At 54.3% G+C, this 15,625-nt stretch overlaps 1 protein-coding gene across 1 annotated transcript in view; it reads right to left on the bottom strand.

The window, feature by feature from the left end:
- LOC120861184 (interleukin-2 receptor subunit beta-like) overlaps positions 1–15,625 on the bottom strand; it is a 42,703-nt gene that overhangs the window by 4,118 nt on the left and 22,960 nt on the right. The window contains exons 3-8 of the mRNA XM_040236838.1: positions 7,984–8,086; positions 7,328–7,433; positions 5,521–5,669; positions 4,220–4,385; positions 3,560–3,680; positions 2,141–2,225 (exon numbers count right to left, since the gene is read on the bottom strand). Coding sequence (XP_040092772.1) covers positions 2,141–2,225; positions 3,560–3,680; positions 4,220–4,385; positions 5,521–5,669; positions 7,328–7,433; positions 7,984–8,086 — 730 coding nt within the window. The remainder of the gene's footprint in view (positions 1–2,140; positions 2,226–3,559; positions 3,681–4,219; positions 4,386–5,520; positions 5,670–7,327; positions 7,434–7,983; positions 8,087–15,625) is intronic.

Genomic DNA, 15,625 nt, shown 5'->3' with positions numbered 1-15,625 from the left:
TGGACTGTGGTCCCCTGAGCACAGGGGCCAGGTGCGACGGGTCTCCCTGTACCCTTGTGCCCAGCGTGGGGATCCAGAGGCCCAGTTGATATATTGCAGGTGAATTAATGGCTGGACCACTTGACAGCATCTACCCCCTTCCCCAAACCAGGTGTTCATGTTACAGGAGAAAAGGCCAAGAGAGAAGGACAGTGAGGGCCAGCTAAGGGTGGCAAAGGACAGAGGCGTGGGAGAGAGGGCAAGAGCCAGGCCAGGTGGGGCTCCAACACTCCAAGAGGCAGCAGAGGGCAGGGCCAGGCAGCAGTCCTGAGCAGCGGCCAGAAGGAAAGGGCAGCCCTGTAGCCTGCGCTGGTGTGCTGGGCCTCAGAGCTGTGTGGTTAGCCTCTTCCGAGGCCTGGGCCTCCATCCACAATGCCTTGAAGTGGAAGTGGGCAGGGGAGGGGGGATTGTCGTGCGGCACAGGAAGAAATTCATCCTTATCACACACAATGGCACTTGCACTCCTGGGTCTCACGGACAGGGCAGTGGGCCCTGGGGTCTTGGAGCTCGGGGTTCTGGGGCAGAGAGACAGAGAGGAGCTGGCCTGTCACCCAGATGCAGAGGAGAGGGTGGGGTCCCTCTCGGCCATCTGTCACCCCCAGTCACACCTGCACCCCCAGGGCCTTTTTGGGATACCCCCCACCACACACGAAGGCCTGGGCCAGGCATTTTGACCTGGGGTTGATCCCATGGGAAGATGCAGCTCTCTAGAGAGGACCGCAGTCCTGCCTCAAAATGTCCCAAGCCCATCGACTCAGAAGGACCTCAAGCTGGAAGCGGTCTGAGGCTGCATCTAGTCCAGCTTCCCACTAGGAATCCCTTCTGCCACGTGACCAACACATAGTCAGCCAAGGCTGGCTTGAATACCTTTGTTGGTGGGGAGATCACTACCTCTCAGGCTAAAGGAAAAGTTATAAGGAGATACATAACCCCACATAAAGAGCACTGCAGGCAAGATGTGCCCAGACCTGGGAGTTTTCCAGAGACTTCCAGAAGGGGCCCTGATCAGCCCCGATAGAGAATGCCAAAGCCAGCTTGTGACAGGCCTGCTCCAGCACGGCTTCCCAGCCTCTGGGCATTTCTCTCGACCTCCGTCCACTCCCGCCTCACCCCCTCCACCAACACCAATCTAGGGAGCCTAGAGTATGGGGTGGGGTGGTAGAATTGGCCCACCACACCTCCCTCCGCCCAGAAGCTTCCTTCCTGAAGCACGCGTGTGGGCTGAGGGAGACAACTGAACTCTGCATGGCATTCAGAGCGTTCCGACATACAGGGCGCACTTTTAAAATGAATCTGTTTTGTAACTAGAAATGCCTAAAGGCCTTGCTAGCATTTGTGATAAATCATGTAGGCTGGCTGGGAGGATTTTTCAAGAGCAGGGAAAGCACTAGCCCCTCAGAGCAGATCTGCACAAGAGAGAGGGGTGAGAACTTGGACCTGGTGAATCCTGCTCCAACAGCAGCCCAGTACAGGTAATTCCAGTGAGGGTTTTGTGAGCATTAACTGTGTGCTGGGCTATGTCCTTGGGATCGTAAGCATATTAATATTATCTCACCTTACCCACCCACCCATTTTACAGGTGAGGAAACTGAGACACAGAGAGGTTCTATAACTTGCCCCAGGCCACACAGCCAGGAATTGGTGGAGCCAGAATTAGAGCCCAGGTAGGCTGGCTCACTCAGATGGGCGCTGCCATTCAGCCTGAGAACGCTGGTGCCAGAACTGGGGAAAGGGGTCCAGGGCTTCCCAGGTAGCGAAGTTGTTAAAGAATCTGCCTGCCAGTGCAGGAGATGCAAGAGACTTGGGTTCTATCCCTGGGTCAGGAAGATCTCCTGGAGGATTTCATGGCCACCCACTCCAGTATTCTTGCCTGGAGAATCCCATGGACGGAGGAGCCAGGCTGGCTACAATCCATGGGGTTGCAAAGAATCCAGCACGACTGTGCACATACATACCCGCGAGGCAGCTGACTTTACATTTCTTCGCCCAAAGTGCAAAACCCACTGTTGTGCACCTCCTCCCGACCCTGTCCACACCCCAGCCCCCACTCTGGCCAGCCTGTGCCAACTATCTGCTCTGTCCTCCTCCTCCAGACTCCTACCTGGAAATCTCCTCCATGCTCAGAGCTCAGCTGGGAAAAAAACTCCGAGGGGTCTGGGATGTGACACTTGAGAACGTTCTTCAGCCTACAGAGGGGAGAGGAGGGAGGGAAGAAGGGTGAGAAGAGAAAGGAGCCCACAGTGTCCTGCCATGAGTCCCACAGCTCTGAGCGCCGGGCACAGTGCCTCACCACACACGTTATTTTGTCAATGTTGATTGCATGCCCAGTAAGGGAGGGTATTGTGCTGGGCACTGAGAACACAAGAAGAGTCAACAGAGGAGGTCCCTGCTCTTAAGGAGCTGACATTCTAATGGGGAGCCAGTCAATAAACCAAGTGTGAGAGCAGAAGGACGTGGGCGTGGGTGACCACAGGGAAGACCAGAGCAGAGCGAGCCACGAGGAGGGAGGCAAGAGAGAGGCCAGACTGTGGGCCTCCTGGTCAAGGCTGCCGTGGACAGTGGCTCAAGTTGTGCACTGCCCAAGGGTGCCTGGGTTTTTTTTTTTTTTCCTTAAGGGGGAGGACTGATGGTGACTAGAAGCTGAATACCAGCCCGTGCACTGCTTGCCAAGCTGAGTGCTCCAGTGTCTGTGTGCATCCACTTCAAGATGTATGCCTCAAGACCCCAGGAAACCTGGCTGCTGCCCAGAAGTCCAGGCTCAGATCCCAAACTTCCTTCTGGTCTCTGACCACACCCACTTTCCTATACTCTCCATTCCTGGAATGCTCCTCCCTTGTTCCCACCCAAGGTCTCTGCACAGGCTTTTCCTCTGCCTGGGATGGACGAGCTCCTGACCCTTCCCTGCCTGGTTTGCTCCTCCTCCAGATTTCAATGCCATCATCACCTCCTAGGGGATGCTTACCCTGGTCACCCCTTAGCTGAGGCTCCCCTTCCTGTTGTCTACTTCTAGTACTTCTAGCACCTTCTTTCCTTCACCACCCTAATCTCATGTCATTATAAACCTGCGTGATAAATATCTTTCATCCCCCATGGGACAGTGAGTCCATGAAAATGTGACGACATGCCTGTGGCTGTGCTTACGTTCCCAGCGCTCAGCACCATACCTGGTTCTGAGCTGGTACTCGGCAAATAAAGGAAAGAACAAATGACTGGTCAGACCCATAATGACACCCCATCCCCCACCACAGGCAGCTGGCTCGTATACATATACATACTCAAGTCCTGAGCCTAATGCTCGGGGTAGAGTTCCCATGGGGTTCTCCCTGTGCCTCTCCTCTTGGGCTGGCCCCTTGGGCCTCCTTCTTTGGGAGGAAAGGCCAGATGTTAGGAAGGGAGGGCCCTTGGGATGGCAGAGGCAGCATTGGAGTGTCAGAACACGGGGCTCAGCCCAGAAGCTGACCTGGCCATGGGGGAAGTCATACCGAGACATGAAAGACGGGGAAGGGAGCATTCTCCTTACCATAGCCTGATGCACTGGAAGCTGCCCAGAAAGTAAACCAAGAGGACAAGACCAAAGAAACTGCCAACGCCCAAGAAGATGTGGATCAACCAAGGGAGAGGTGGGATCTTCTTTTTGGTTTCTGCCCAAGGGGTAGGAAGAGGAGAAGGGGAGGTGTTAAAGAAGTGTGCCCTGCCCCGAGTCACTGCAGCATCCCCCACCCATAACGTGGTGCTGAGGGAGAGGACGACCACTGACCCAAGACCTTTATAGGGTCCCAGCTGGTCCAGCAGGGCTGCTGTGTACCTGGCCGACATGGGGCATCGCATGCCTTCATCACAGCAGCCCTGCCATGGTACCATGCTACCCACTTCACAGACGAAGAAATAGGCTAACAGGTGAAAACAGCCCACCCCAGACCTTGGAAGAAACCAAAAGCTTGAGGTTAAATGGTAGAGAAAAAGGAAAGAGCCTCTCCACTAACTCACAAGGCCTCTGAGAAGTCCCACCCCATCACCAAATCCTTGTTCCCATCTGCAAAACTTGCCCACATTTCCCACCCTGCAGGTCACATCCAGTGAGCTAAAGATGGTCAAAGGGTGCTGAACATACCCCAAGACTGCCCCGCCAGTCCCTGCCTCCTGCCCAGGCTGCATCCCCACCTCAGCTCCCCATCAGTACCTGCAGGGACTGTCCTGAAGGCCAGGGGCTGGCTCCAGTGGCTCCAAACCTCACGGCTGCCTTGCTTGGGCTTGGCCCGCACCTGAAGCTCATATTCCATGCCTGGAGCGAGATTCTCCAGGGAGATCCATTGCTGGTTCTGCCTGAGGGTCAGTAGCGGGGCATCCTTGGGCAGAGACAGGGCTGTCAGACCAGAGGGGTCTGCACTGCCCCCTCACTTCCTGTGGCAGGGCTGGCTGAGAGTATGAGCAGAGCAGTGCCTTCCTTTATCCCTTCCAGCCCTCCACCCTGCACTGTCCCCCACTCCTACAGAAAGGCTCCCCAACTAGCCACTTGTAGGGGCCCCAGGAATCAGGGTCTTCCTGAACTCCTCCTCCTCTCTCAACTCCAGTATCCAAAGCCATCTGTCAATCAGCTGGTTCCACCTCCAGAACCTATTCTGGACCCTTGCCTCTTCCCTCCACTCCTTCCTCCTGCAGGTCTGAGCTCCCACGACCTCCGAGCCCCGTCCAAGGTCTCCCTCCTTCCCTGTGCCCCACACCCCTGGGCTCTGCTGCAGGCTCTTCTCCACTCAGCCGTAAGGAGGGGTTTCCCATAGACCTCTCCTTGCTCGGCGTCACCCTTTTTGCTTTTTTTCCAGCGTGCCAGACACACAGACTGTGTTTTGCCTTTGCAATGGTTTTTTCCTCTGCCTGGAAGACCCTCCCCAGATCCTCAAAGGCTCAATTCCTGCCTAAGCCCCAGATCTCAGAAAGGCCTGGTCACATGAGTCTGAAGGAGCCTGGCCCAGGCCTTCTCAACTGTGTTATCACAATGAAATCTCATGAGAGTATGTAAAAACATCGCAGAGTCTGTTCCTATGCCCCATGCGAGTTTCCTCAGAGGCAGCTTGTCCGACTCTCCCTCCATTCTCGCCCCAGCATCCAGCACATAGTAGGTACTCAGGGAATGTTTGCTGAGTGAATGAGCGAATAAAGGAATGGGTAAGTGAACGAATAAGTGATCAACCTCCGTGACTTAGACCACACTGGATTTGAAGAGGGCACGGTGGCTGCCCAGGCCCTCTGAAATCTTCAGAGGGGGAGTGTGCTGCCTCTTAGCTTTGTAAATCTTGCCTAGAAACTGCCACTGGCAGGACCACTGGGGTGTCAGGGGACCTCAGAGGGACGGTGTTGGGGGGGCAGTTCCAAGGAGCAGCAGGGGTTGATTAGGGGCTTCTGTGGCTTTGCTGAGATGAAGGATGGATAGGGTGCCCAGGACAGGGAGGAGTTAGGGCAGGTGGGACGGAGCCAGGTACTCACCTCCCAGCTGTGGCCCGCAGACCTAGTCCGGACCTCAAACTCCACGACGTCTTGGATGTAGTGGGATACCTGGGAGATGGTCCAGGTTATGTTGCACCTATGGGTCTCTATGTGGACGACTTGGAGTGAGTGGGGTGGAACCAGACGAACTGGAGACAGGAGAGAGACAAAGGCAGACAGAACAAGCTTGGGGGGGTGCCACATGCTGATGCTGAGATGAGAAAGCTGAGCCGAGCTCCCACCTTCACCTCTCTACCTGGTATTCCTCCCTCCTGGTGCTCTCTTTTCACAGGGATCGGCAGGTCCCTGCTCAAACATCACCCATTCAGAGAAGCTTACCCCACCCACCCACCACTCTCTGTCCCCATCGCTTGTTTCATTTTTCTACATAGTACTTATCATCATCTGATATATTAGATATATACTTCTGATTCTTTATTCGTTTTCTGTCTGACCCACTAGACTGAGCTCTCTAAGGGCAAGGACTTGATCTCTGGAGTATCCTTGGTGCCTGGAACGTTACCCAGCATGTGGTGGGCACTTGATTAGATATCTGCAGAATGAATGAATCGAGGCAGCCTTTCTCTGCACTCAAATTTGATCAGAGATTTATCTGGATCATCTCATTTATTTAATTTAATTCTACTTTAGCAATCTTATATGATAATAAGATTGTAGGATTCTGAAGTTCAATTGATCTAAATTTTTATACTTCTGAGATTCTGTAGAACTCCACAAATGTTTATTGTGATATTTCTGTGTCTTGGCTTATAGATTCTTAAGCATGTTGTTGTGGTTGTTCCTTAGTCGTTAAGTCATGTCTGACTCTTTTCGACCCCATGGACTGTAACTCACCAGGTTCCTCTGTCAGTGGAATGTCTCAGGCAAGAATACTGGAGTGAATTACCATTTCCTTTTCCAGGGGATCTTCCCGATCCAGGAATCAAACCCACGTCTGCTGCATTGCAGGTGGATTCCTTACCTCTGAGCCACCACAGAAGCCCTACAGCAACTCTAGGCAGCAGGTAACTGGTTATCCCCACTTTACAGGTGAGGAAAGTGAGGCTCAGATATGTTAAATGATCTGCCAGTCAGATTACACTCAGTTAAAGTAGGGTTGCATTTAGAAACCCTGGATCTCACTCTATGCTCCCATCTCTTTCCTAGAGATGACCTCCAAGGTTGGAGATGGAGAAGGGGATAGGCTAGAGGTGGGGGAAGCCACTTAGTCATTCACCAACCTTCCCCCATCACCACCCAGATCAGCCCTGATGCTGAGTATTCAGAACAGAGATATAAGGATGGCAGAAGCTCTGCCCTCAGGAAACTCACAGCCCAATGAGGGAGACAGACCCATTATCAGGCAGCAAAGACCCAGAACATAAACACCCTGAAAGAGGAGGTACCAAGGGCTCCAGGAATCTGGGAAGGCCTCCTGGAGGAGGTGACTCCTCACTGAACTTGAAGCGTGAGTGACAATTTTGGGGGTGACAAGAGCCTTTCAAGAAGTGGGTCCATGATGTGCAAGTGTTTAGAGGCATGGAAGGGCAAGTTGAACCTGGAGAGCTGGCCCTTGCTGTGGCAGGAATATAAGCCACAAGAGGAGGCATGCTGGAAAAGGAAGCCAGGCCAAGTGGCCTTGAACACCAGGGTAAGTGTCCGGGACTTCATCCCAAGTTCAATGGGCAGTGAGTTGCTCAGATGGGGATGTAGAAGTTGATGGGGAGAGAGTAGAAACTAGAGAGGGAGACAGGGAGGGAGGTGGCTGCCCACCCCACACCAGCTCCACCCTGGAGTCCTTACTCACTGTAATCAAAGGGCTTGATATCCTGGGTCATCATCCTCCTCCACTTCCTGCCTTCAGAGCACATCACCGTCAATTTCATGACGTCCACTATGGTCAGTTTCTGAGACTGCATGGGAAGGAGGCTGGGGATGTAATTGCCAGTAGCTGGTATGGGGACGGAGAGGCTGCTGGGATGTGGATGGCAGGGGAAACCATGGCTGTAATAAGCTGGACCCCTCCCTGAGATCCTTCATCTAAGACACGGCTCGGCAAACTTTATGGAAAGGATCATAGTTAATATTTTTGACGCTGCAGGTCATATGATCTCTGTCAAAACTATTCAGTGTTGCCATTGTTGCTGTCCTGCAAAAGCAGCCATAAAAAAACAGGAGAGCAAATGGGTGTGGCTTTGTGCCAATAAAACTTAATATATAAAAGCAGACAGTAGGCAGGAGCATGAGTGGCTGACACCTCAATAACCTCGGATCCCTCCCGCCCGGGTCAGTTATCTGCTCTCCCTGGATGCTGCCTCCTTTCTCCTTTCTCCTACCTCCCCAGCCCAGGAAGCCCACTCTGCCGCAGCCCCTGACCACTGGGTATACTTGGGCCTCCATAAGAAAGATGCTCCTCTGCACCCACTGCCCCTCTGGCCACCCCTCTTAGCTCTGATGACTCACCTCTGGAGAATCTCCCAGGACCAGGTTGCATGCCCAGGATCCCGGCTTCACTCGTTGCAGCTCACAGGTGTGGTTCCAATTTTTTGTAGGAGAAAGCACCTCTCTTTGAAGAAAAAGAGGGACCCTTTCAGAGCTGGCCTCAGGAGGGTCCCCATGCAGCATTACTGATCTGATCCCAGCTCTATGCCAACCCCATCTGCCCCGCTTCCTTTTGTGAGGATCTCTCCCTCCCTCCTCATCTCAGTCAAGCCCCAGGGCAGCTAAAGTGATCCAGAAACAAATCCATTCAGGGCACATGGCCCTTCCCACGTAAAGCCCTCCAAATTCTCCCCATAGGGTGCAGATGATCCTTGACAGGCCCTCCAGAGCCCCTTAGAATCACCTGCCTGGGAGCCAAGGTCAAAGCCGCCCTGCTGGCTGCTACCAGCTGGATGTTTGGATCAGTGACCCTTCACCAGTTCCTTCCCAGCCAGCAGGTTCGTTCCCCCAGCCTCTCCCCAGGCCCCTGTCCCCACAGCTGCCCTAGGCATCTCACAAAATCCCAGGTTATTCAAAAACTTTGGGGAACCCCATTCGGTCCTCCTTGCCTCTAACATCGAGTCCATCCTCGGCGTATCAGGCGAGCAGCCCAGTGTCTCCAAACTACCTAGTCTGGCTCATGCCCAGCCTTGCTACTGCAGCCCGGATCACACACCCCACTGCAACTCAGGCTCCAGGAGTCTAAATATCTGACCCCCCAATTCTTCCAGACTCCTGTGACACCAGCAGTATGTGGGTCTTATTAGTCCAAAATTCTCAAAGTGCGGAGTTCTTGGAGTCTGATTTCAAGAGTGTAAAGCTCAGCATGATACGACCTCCATGTGGTTCTGTACATTTGCCCGTCAACCCCACACGCACCTCGGAGGCTGACGGCTGTGCAAGTAGCAGGTGGTGGCCTGCAGGCCCTCATCATGGTTCCAGACGCAGGAGACGTTGGCTCTCGAGTTATAGAAGCATGTGATGTTGGAAGCATATTCCCTGAAGATGCAGCGTGTGGGGCTGGCTGTAGGGCACCCATGGCCTTCAAGGGTTCGCCCGCCACTCCTGTCCCTACCAGGTGAGGAGATGCTCAGTCCTGGTGGGCAGAGAAAGGGTTCGTGGGTCCACTTCAAAGAGGACAAAACTGAGTCCCACAGCCCGCAAGGACCCCCAGACTGATCGAGGCAGGGCAGAGACAAGAAGACATTGTCTTCCTGGGATTCGGAGAGGCCCGTGGGTACAATGTAGATAGGATGGTCGAGGGAGAAGGTAGATACCCGGTCTCTGGTCCCATTGGCCCCATCCCCAACCTCCTGCCCCTGCTGATGGGGCTTCTGCCAAGAATCAGGGGTCTCAGAACAAGTTCTAGAAGGGCCTTGGCCTCCCTCCTGAGGGAAAGTCCAGCTCTGCAGATGCCAGGGTCCTCACCGTTCACTGCTGTAGATGCCTGAGAGATGGCCAGGGGCAAGAGGAGGACGAGGAGCGACAGACAGCAGGACAGAGCCGGAGCCGCCATCACATCCACGGGTGGGGGCTGGGGAAGGGAGCCCTGGATGGAGGAAGAAGGGGAGAGGCCACGAGTGAGCAGCCAGCCACCTCCTCCCCCACCCACGAGACAGGCTGGGCACTGCCCTCCCGAGGTGCACCCGTCGGCTCCCCACCATGCCAGCCTCAGGGCCTTTGCACCTGCGCATCCCTCTGCCCCACACATGCTCTTTCCTTTCCTTTCAAGATTCAGGGACCCATGTTGTCATTGCTGAAAGGATTCTCTAGCATGTCCAACCTTGTTCAAATGTTAGGGAAAATAAGGCCCAGAAAGAGGAAAGACCTGCTTACATCCACATAGAGAGGCCAGCACAGAGCTGGAATTAGAACGTTACCTCCTCTCTACCCAGCTGCCCCCTTAACCACACCAAAACCATTTGTCGAGAGGTTCCTCTATGCCAGGCTCTATTTTAATTAAACCTTTAACCATGGCAATCAGGGTATCTACTGGAGATACACTCATTATTCCCGTTTTCAGATGAGAAACTGAGGTGCAGAGAGATGAAACAAATTACCCAAGGTCTCACAGCTCATAATAGGCAGCTGTGGAATCGGAGCCAAGGAACACTGCCTGGAGCCTAGTAAATCGTGCTGATTACCTCATAACAATACCTCATAGTAATTCTAGAGGAGGTGAGTGCAGTGGGGAATGGGGACTAAGCCCTCACACTGTGCTAGGGTTTCGTGTGCACCAGCTCATCTAACGGAGAAGGCAATGGCAGCCCACTCCAGGACTCTTGCCTGGAAAATCCCATGGACGGAGGAGCCTGGTGGGCTGCAGTCCATGAGGTCACCAAGAGTCGGACACGACTGAGCGACTTCACTTTCACTTTTCACTTTCATGAACTGGAGAAGGAAATGGCGGCCCACTCCCAGTGTTCTTGCCTGGAGAATCCCAGGGACTGGGAAACCTGGTGGGCTGCCATCTATGGGGTCGCACAGAGTCGGACATGACTGAAGCAACTTGCAGCAGCAACAGCAGCTCATCTAATCTGCCAGCAGCAGGGGCTGGGAGCATGTATTGTCTCCTTACTCAGATGAGGAGGCCAAGGCTCTAAGCCATGAGCCCAACCAAGGTCACATCACAGAAGCAGAGCTGGATTTCCAACCCCGGACTGCACCCTGAGGCCCATTCCCTCTCATCATTCTGCCCCACACAGACTGTCCCAGAGGTAGGGCCCACAGCTTCCCCTCCCTGGGGAGTCAAACCCTGGCAGGGGCAGCAAGTATCTGACCTGGTTGTGGAGAAGGGCCCAAACAGTTACCCGGGGGCACCTCCTTGCCTGGCCCACTGTCTCCCCAGGGCAATGCTCCCAGGATGGAGCTATTTGCCTCTTTCTTTGGATCCTCCAACCCGCGATAGCACAGAGCACAGGGCTGGGACCCCAGAGCCTGGGGAGCCCAAGAAAGCAGCTCCAACAAGCCCCTGGTGCCCTGTCTTTGTGGATCATAGCCCTGGGGCCCCCCAGAAGGAGTTGCCTAGGGCCAGACCTCCACCAGCAGGGTCACCCTAGGCCCAGGACAAGATCTGGCACAGAGCCTCTGTATGAGAAGAGAAGGGTAGAGGCAAAGGTGTGCAAGATTACAGGAAGGTCAGGGCCAAACCACAGCCCCAGCCTACGTGAGTCGGGCAGGAGAAGCATCATCATCTAGAATGAGTTCCCGCCACTCATAGCCAAAAGGGTGCAGCGGAACCCCGAGAGGGCAAAGAGCAAGGAGGATGGGATGAGGAGGGCTCCCAACAGTCTCTGGGGCTGCCCCCTCCTGCAGAGGAGGAGAGAGAGTCTCAGGTCAGTTAAGAAACCTGCTCAAGCTCGCAGAGGAATGATGAGGCCCAGCCTCAGGGAGGACAAGTGGGATCTCTGAGTCCCCAGCTGGCTCCATCCTGGATTCTCACACACACCTGTGCCCTGCCCTTCATGACTGCACAGCCGAGCACACTCACGAACTCATTAGGTCCCCACCTCGCCCTGGGAATGTGTGTTGTTATCCCCATTTGATAGGTGTCAAGACTGTCAGAGCTGCCCAAGGAACTGGATTTTAACGCAGGTTATCTGATGTCAAGTTAGAGGAGGATAATGATGATGGTGATGGTGATGGAGCTGATAATGACGGTGATGGTGATGGAGTTGATAATGACGGTGATGGTGATGGAGTTGATAATGACGGTGATGGTGATGGTGGTCGTGATGATAGTGGTCCTGATAACTAATGCTCAGCCCTCACTCTGCTCAGCACTGTCCTTAGCACTTTCAGATATTACCTCATTCAAAGCTCACAGCAACCCTATGAGTAGATACTGTTATGACTCCTTTTCTCAGATGAGGAAACTAAGGCCCTTGTAAGCCTCTTGGGCTGGAGTTGGGATTTGAACCCAGTCAGTGTAGCCTGAGGCTCTGCCAGGGCTAATATCATGGGATGTGGGGTACCGAGAGGCTGGGGGAGGGTTTGAAGCAGGGGCTCGGTAGTCTGAGTCACATCCCACCTGACCTCTGAAGCAGGGGCTCCATCTCCCCTCGGCTTCTCCGGCCAACCCCTCCTCTTCCACTCTAGGACTCCCTCTTGCTGTTTAAGTCTGGGAGCATCTCCCCAGCTGGGTGTGGGATGCTGGCCTTGGGGGAAGAAAGGGGACCCTTGGGGGTGGCTCCACCCCTTAGGTGTTCCAAATACAGTTCAGGGTGGGAGGCCTCAGCCCCCAGGAGTGGAGGGAAACCCTGACCTGCAGGGAGTTCTACCCCCTTTGGGGGCACCTGGAGACCCTCCTGACCTGCTGGGTCACACACACAAGTAAGGGACAACAAAGATGAACTCAAGCTCAGGAGTCCAGCCTCCAGCCCAGGGCTCCCAGAAACCTCCCAGAACACCCACTTCATAGCCAGGTCTCAGAGGGGCCCCTCTCCTTTTCCCTCACCCCACAGCCTCCTGAGGTACCCTTTACACAGGGGCACATCCCCAGTGCAGGCCACATCTCTCCCACCCACACTCCACACCCTCTCTGGGCACCCAGCACATCTGAGTCTCAGCCAGCCTTCCCCTTCCCAGGCCTCAAACCTCCTTTTCCACTCCTCTCGGTTGGGGGACCCAGCACAGGGCCTGGGAAAGCCCCTCATCCCAGAGTAGCTCCTGGCCTCCCACAGGGAGAGTTGGGAGGGAGGGAAAGACTAGAATCCGAAGCCAGAGACATGGGAACAGGGCCTGCCCCAGCCCTGGGGGATTCTAAGATAAGCCTGGGGGCAAGGGCTGAGAGAAGGCAGATCAGGCAGAAACTTCTGGTGGGTCTGAGTCAGAGCTGAAAGAAATCCCCGTAATCACCTCCAGCCCCCTGGCTGGTGGCAGGGGTCAGGAGGGAAGCTTCAGCTACCTGGGGACCAGGCCAGGCAGGGCCAGGGCAGCGTGGGTCTTACCTGGCTGGGACATGGAGCTGCGATGCTCTGTCTCTGCTTCTCTCTGCGGCTGGGACCGCAGCCATCTCCCCAGGGCCGGGCTCCAGCTCCCTCGGCCCAGGTAGTAGACGGCTGATGGTGAGCAGGCAGAGACTAAAACCCCAGGGCCAGCCCACTTCCTGTGCAGAGGATGGAGGGGGTAAGGCCTGGGGGTGGGAAGGCGGGGGAGATCTGACTGGTTAGAAAGCCTGAAACTCCTGCAGCACCAGGGGCCAGATAAAGATCTCCCTCCTCCGGGGGGGGCGGCGGGGGTGGGGGGGGGGGGGGGGGGGGCGCACTGTGGGTGTTGCGGCAGCAGGCGCGCGTGTACACCGTGGCACACATGCCGTCTCTCACTCTCAAATAGGTGCCACGCTGCACACAAGAGCCTATGGGGACAAGGCCCCTTCTTTTCCCTCTCATGCCACCCCCACCCCATCTCACAGGCCGCCTCAAGCCTCTGACACCTTCATCCAGTCACACACATGTCCACTAACACCCAGGCCTCACTCAAACCCGTCCCTTTAGGTGTACCCCAGCCATGGAATGAGACACCCCAACTCCCTCAGACATCCTTTCTCACTCAGCCTTCCAAGAAGCCCCTGACTCAGTTTAGCATTCAGGGGTAACTATTTGGGGGGCCTTTGCAAACAATTGCAATCAAATTGGCCACTTATTGAACATTCTAGAACCTTCCTCTGCCTCTCAAGTCATGGTTTAAAATCTGCTTTCTCCTCCTTTCCTTGGCAGAGAGAATCAGTTCCAGGCTTTTTCTTTTTTTTAATACCAAGCAGTTACAGACCCCCTGTTTGGGAAGGTGCATGTCCACCTATATCCAGTGTCACAGGCCTAGGGACCCCGTGACGTTCCATCCAGTGTCAGAAGAAGCAACTCTGCTGTCTCTTTATTCTAAACTGCCTGCCTCGGGGAAGGTTTTCCTGTGAGCTGCCATCTCTTTCACCACCGGGAATGGGGTGAGCAGGACGGGGAATAAAAAGAGCAGCTCTGCAGAAGTTTCTGTCAGCAGAGAAGTGAGAAAACAGAGTTGAAGACCCTGAGAGACAAGCAGGCCAACTCCCTTCTGAGCAGGAGGCAGGAGCTAGTGTGGCCGAGAAGAAGACCAGATTCGAGGCTCCTGGAAGCTGAGTGACCCGCCCGCCTGTGCTCCCCTGTCCACGCCTGTAGAATGAGGGGTGGCTGTTCCTGCGGGGCTGTCAGGAGGACCGAGCAGCAGGAGGGCGTGAGTCTCTCACCTGGTGACCCCCTGGAGTGGGCCCTCAAGAAGCCCATCTTCCCCCTCCCCTAGAGCAAGTCTTCTGACTGCAGGAGAGAGTGACAAACATGAGCACCACAAAGATGAGGATGACAGCCGAGATTTATTAAGGCTAGAATAGTTCTGGAAGCTTCTCAGGAAACGAGGGATGCTGATTCTCCCAGGGAGGAAAGCTGGCTCAGGAAAGGAGGGGAAGTCTGCTTTTTGCTGTAGACTTTTTTATACCACGTGCATGTATTTCCTGTCCCCAAACTCGTGAATCCATATATGAAGAAAAATCCAAGGAAGACAAATACCACATGATATCACTTATATGGACTCTAAAATATGACACAAATGACCCTATCTATGAAAAACAGAAACAGACTCCTAGACATAGAAAATAGACGCGAAGTTGCCAAGGGGGAGGTGGGAAGAGGAGGCAGGGATTGGGAGCTTGGGGTTAGCAGAACTTGCAAACTCTTACATGTAGAATGGATAAATAACCAGGTCCTACTGTACTGCACTCTACAGAGAACTATATCCAATCCCCTGGAATCAACCTAATGGAAAAGAATATAAAAAAGAATGTATATGGGTGTATAACTGAGTTTGCTATACAGCAGAAATCAACAACATTGCAAATTAACTATGAAAGTGAAAGTGTTAGTTTCTCAGTCATGTCTGACTCTTTCCAACTCCATGGACTGTAGCCCACCAGCCTCCTCTGCCCATGGAATTCTCCAGGCAAGAATACTGGAGTGGGTTGCCACTCCCTTCTCCAGTGGATCTTCCCAACACAGGGATCGAACTCAGATCTCTTGCATTGCAGGCAGGTTCTTCACTGTCTGAGCCACACTTCAGTTTAAAAAAAGAAAGCTAAAATCCATCTGCAGGTGAAGGCATAAACTGTGGACCCAGCTTTGTCCATGCTCAGGCATGGCTGCTGTCAGCAAGCATGCCAAGCACCCCACCTCCACCCCCACCCGCTGTGTACACACTGATGCCCACCTGGCTGATTCCATGCTCCCTGCAGAGCTAATGCCTTCCTTCCCATTTTACAGGCAAGTAAACTGAGGCTCACTGGTCACCCAACCAGAATGCAGCAGGACCGGGATTAGAACCACAGTCTGTCTGACAGAAGACATCAGATTCTCTCTGAGATGACCTGAAGAGGAATCCAGAAACTTCTCCAGTGGCAGGGGCCTGACAGAGCCTTCTCAGGCCTGCCCAGACCTTGGTCTCAGGAGTTTGGGGGTTACATCCAGCCTCCTCCAGCCATCCCCCTTCTGTCCCAGCACCCAATATACAAAGCCCCTTAAACCCTGTCCTGCGCCTTCCATGCTGTGTCCTCAGGGTCCCACTGTGAACCAACTTCCCTGCACCCTTGGCTCTCATGGACAGA

This window comes from Oryx dammah, unplaced genomic scaffold (assembly GCF_014754425.2).
Source record: "Oryx dammah isolate SB20612 unplaced genomic scaffold, SCBI_Odam_1.1 HiC_scaffold_11229, whole genome shotgun sequence".
NCBI classification, from domain to species: Eukaryota; Metazoa; Chordata; class Mammalia; order Artiodactyla; family Bovidae; genus Oryx; species Oryx dammah.
Note: the sequence above shows the minus strand (reverse complement) of the source record. Positions and strands in the feature narration are given on the sequence as shown.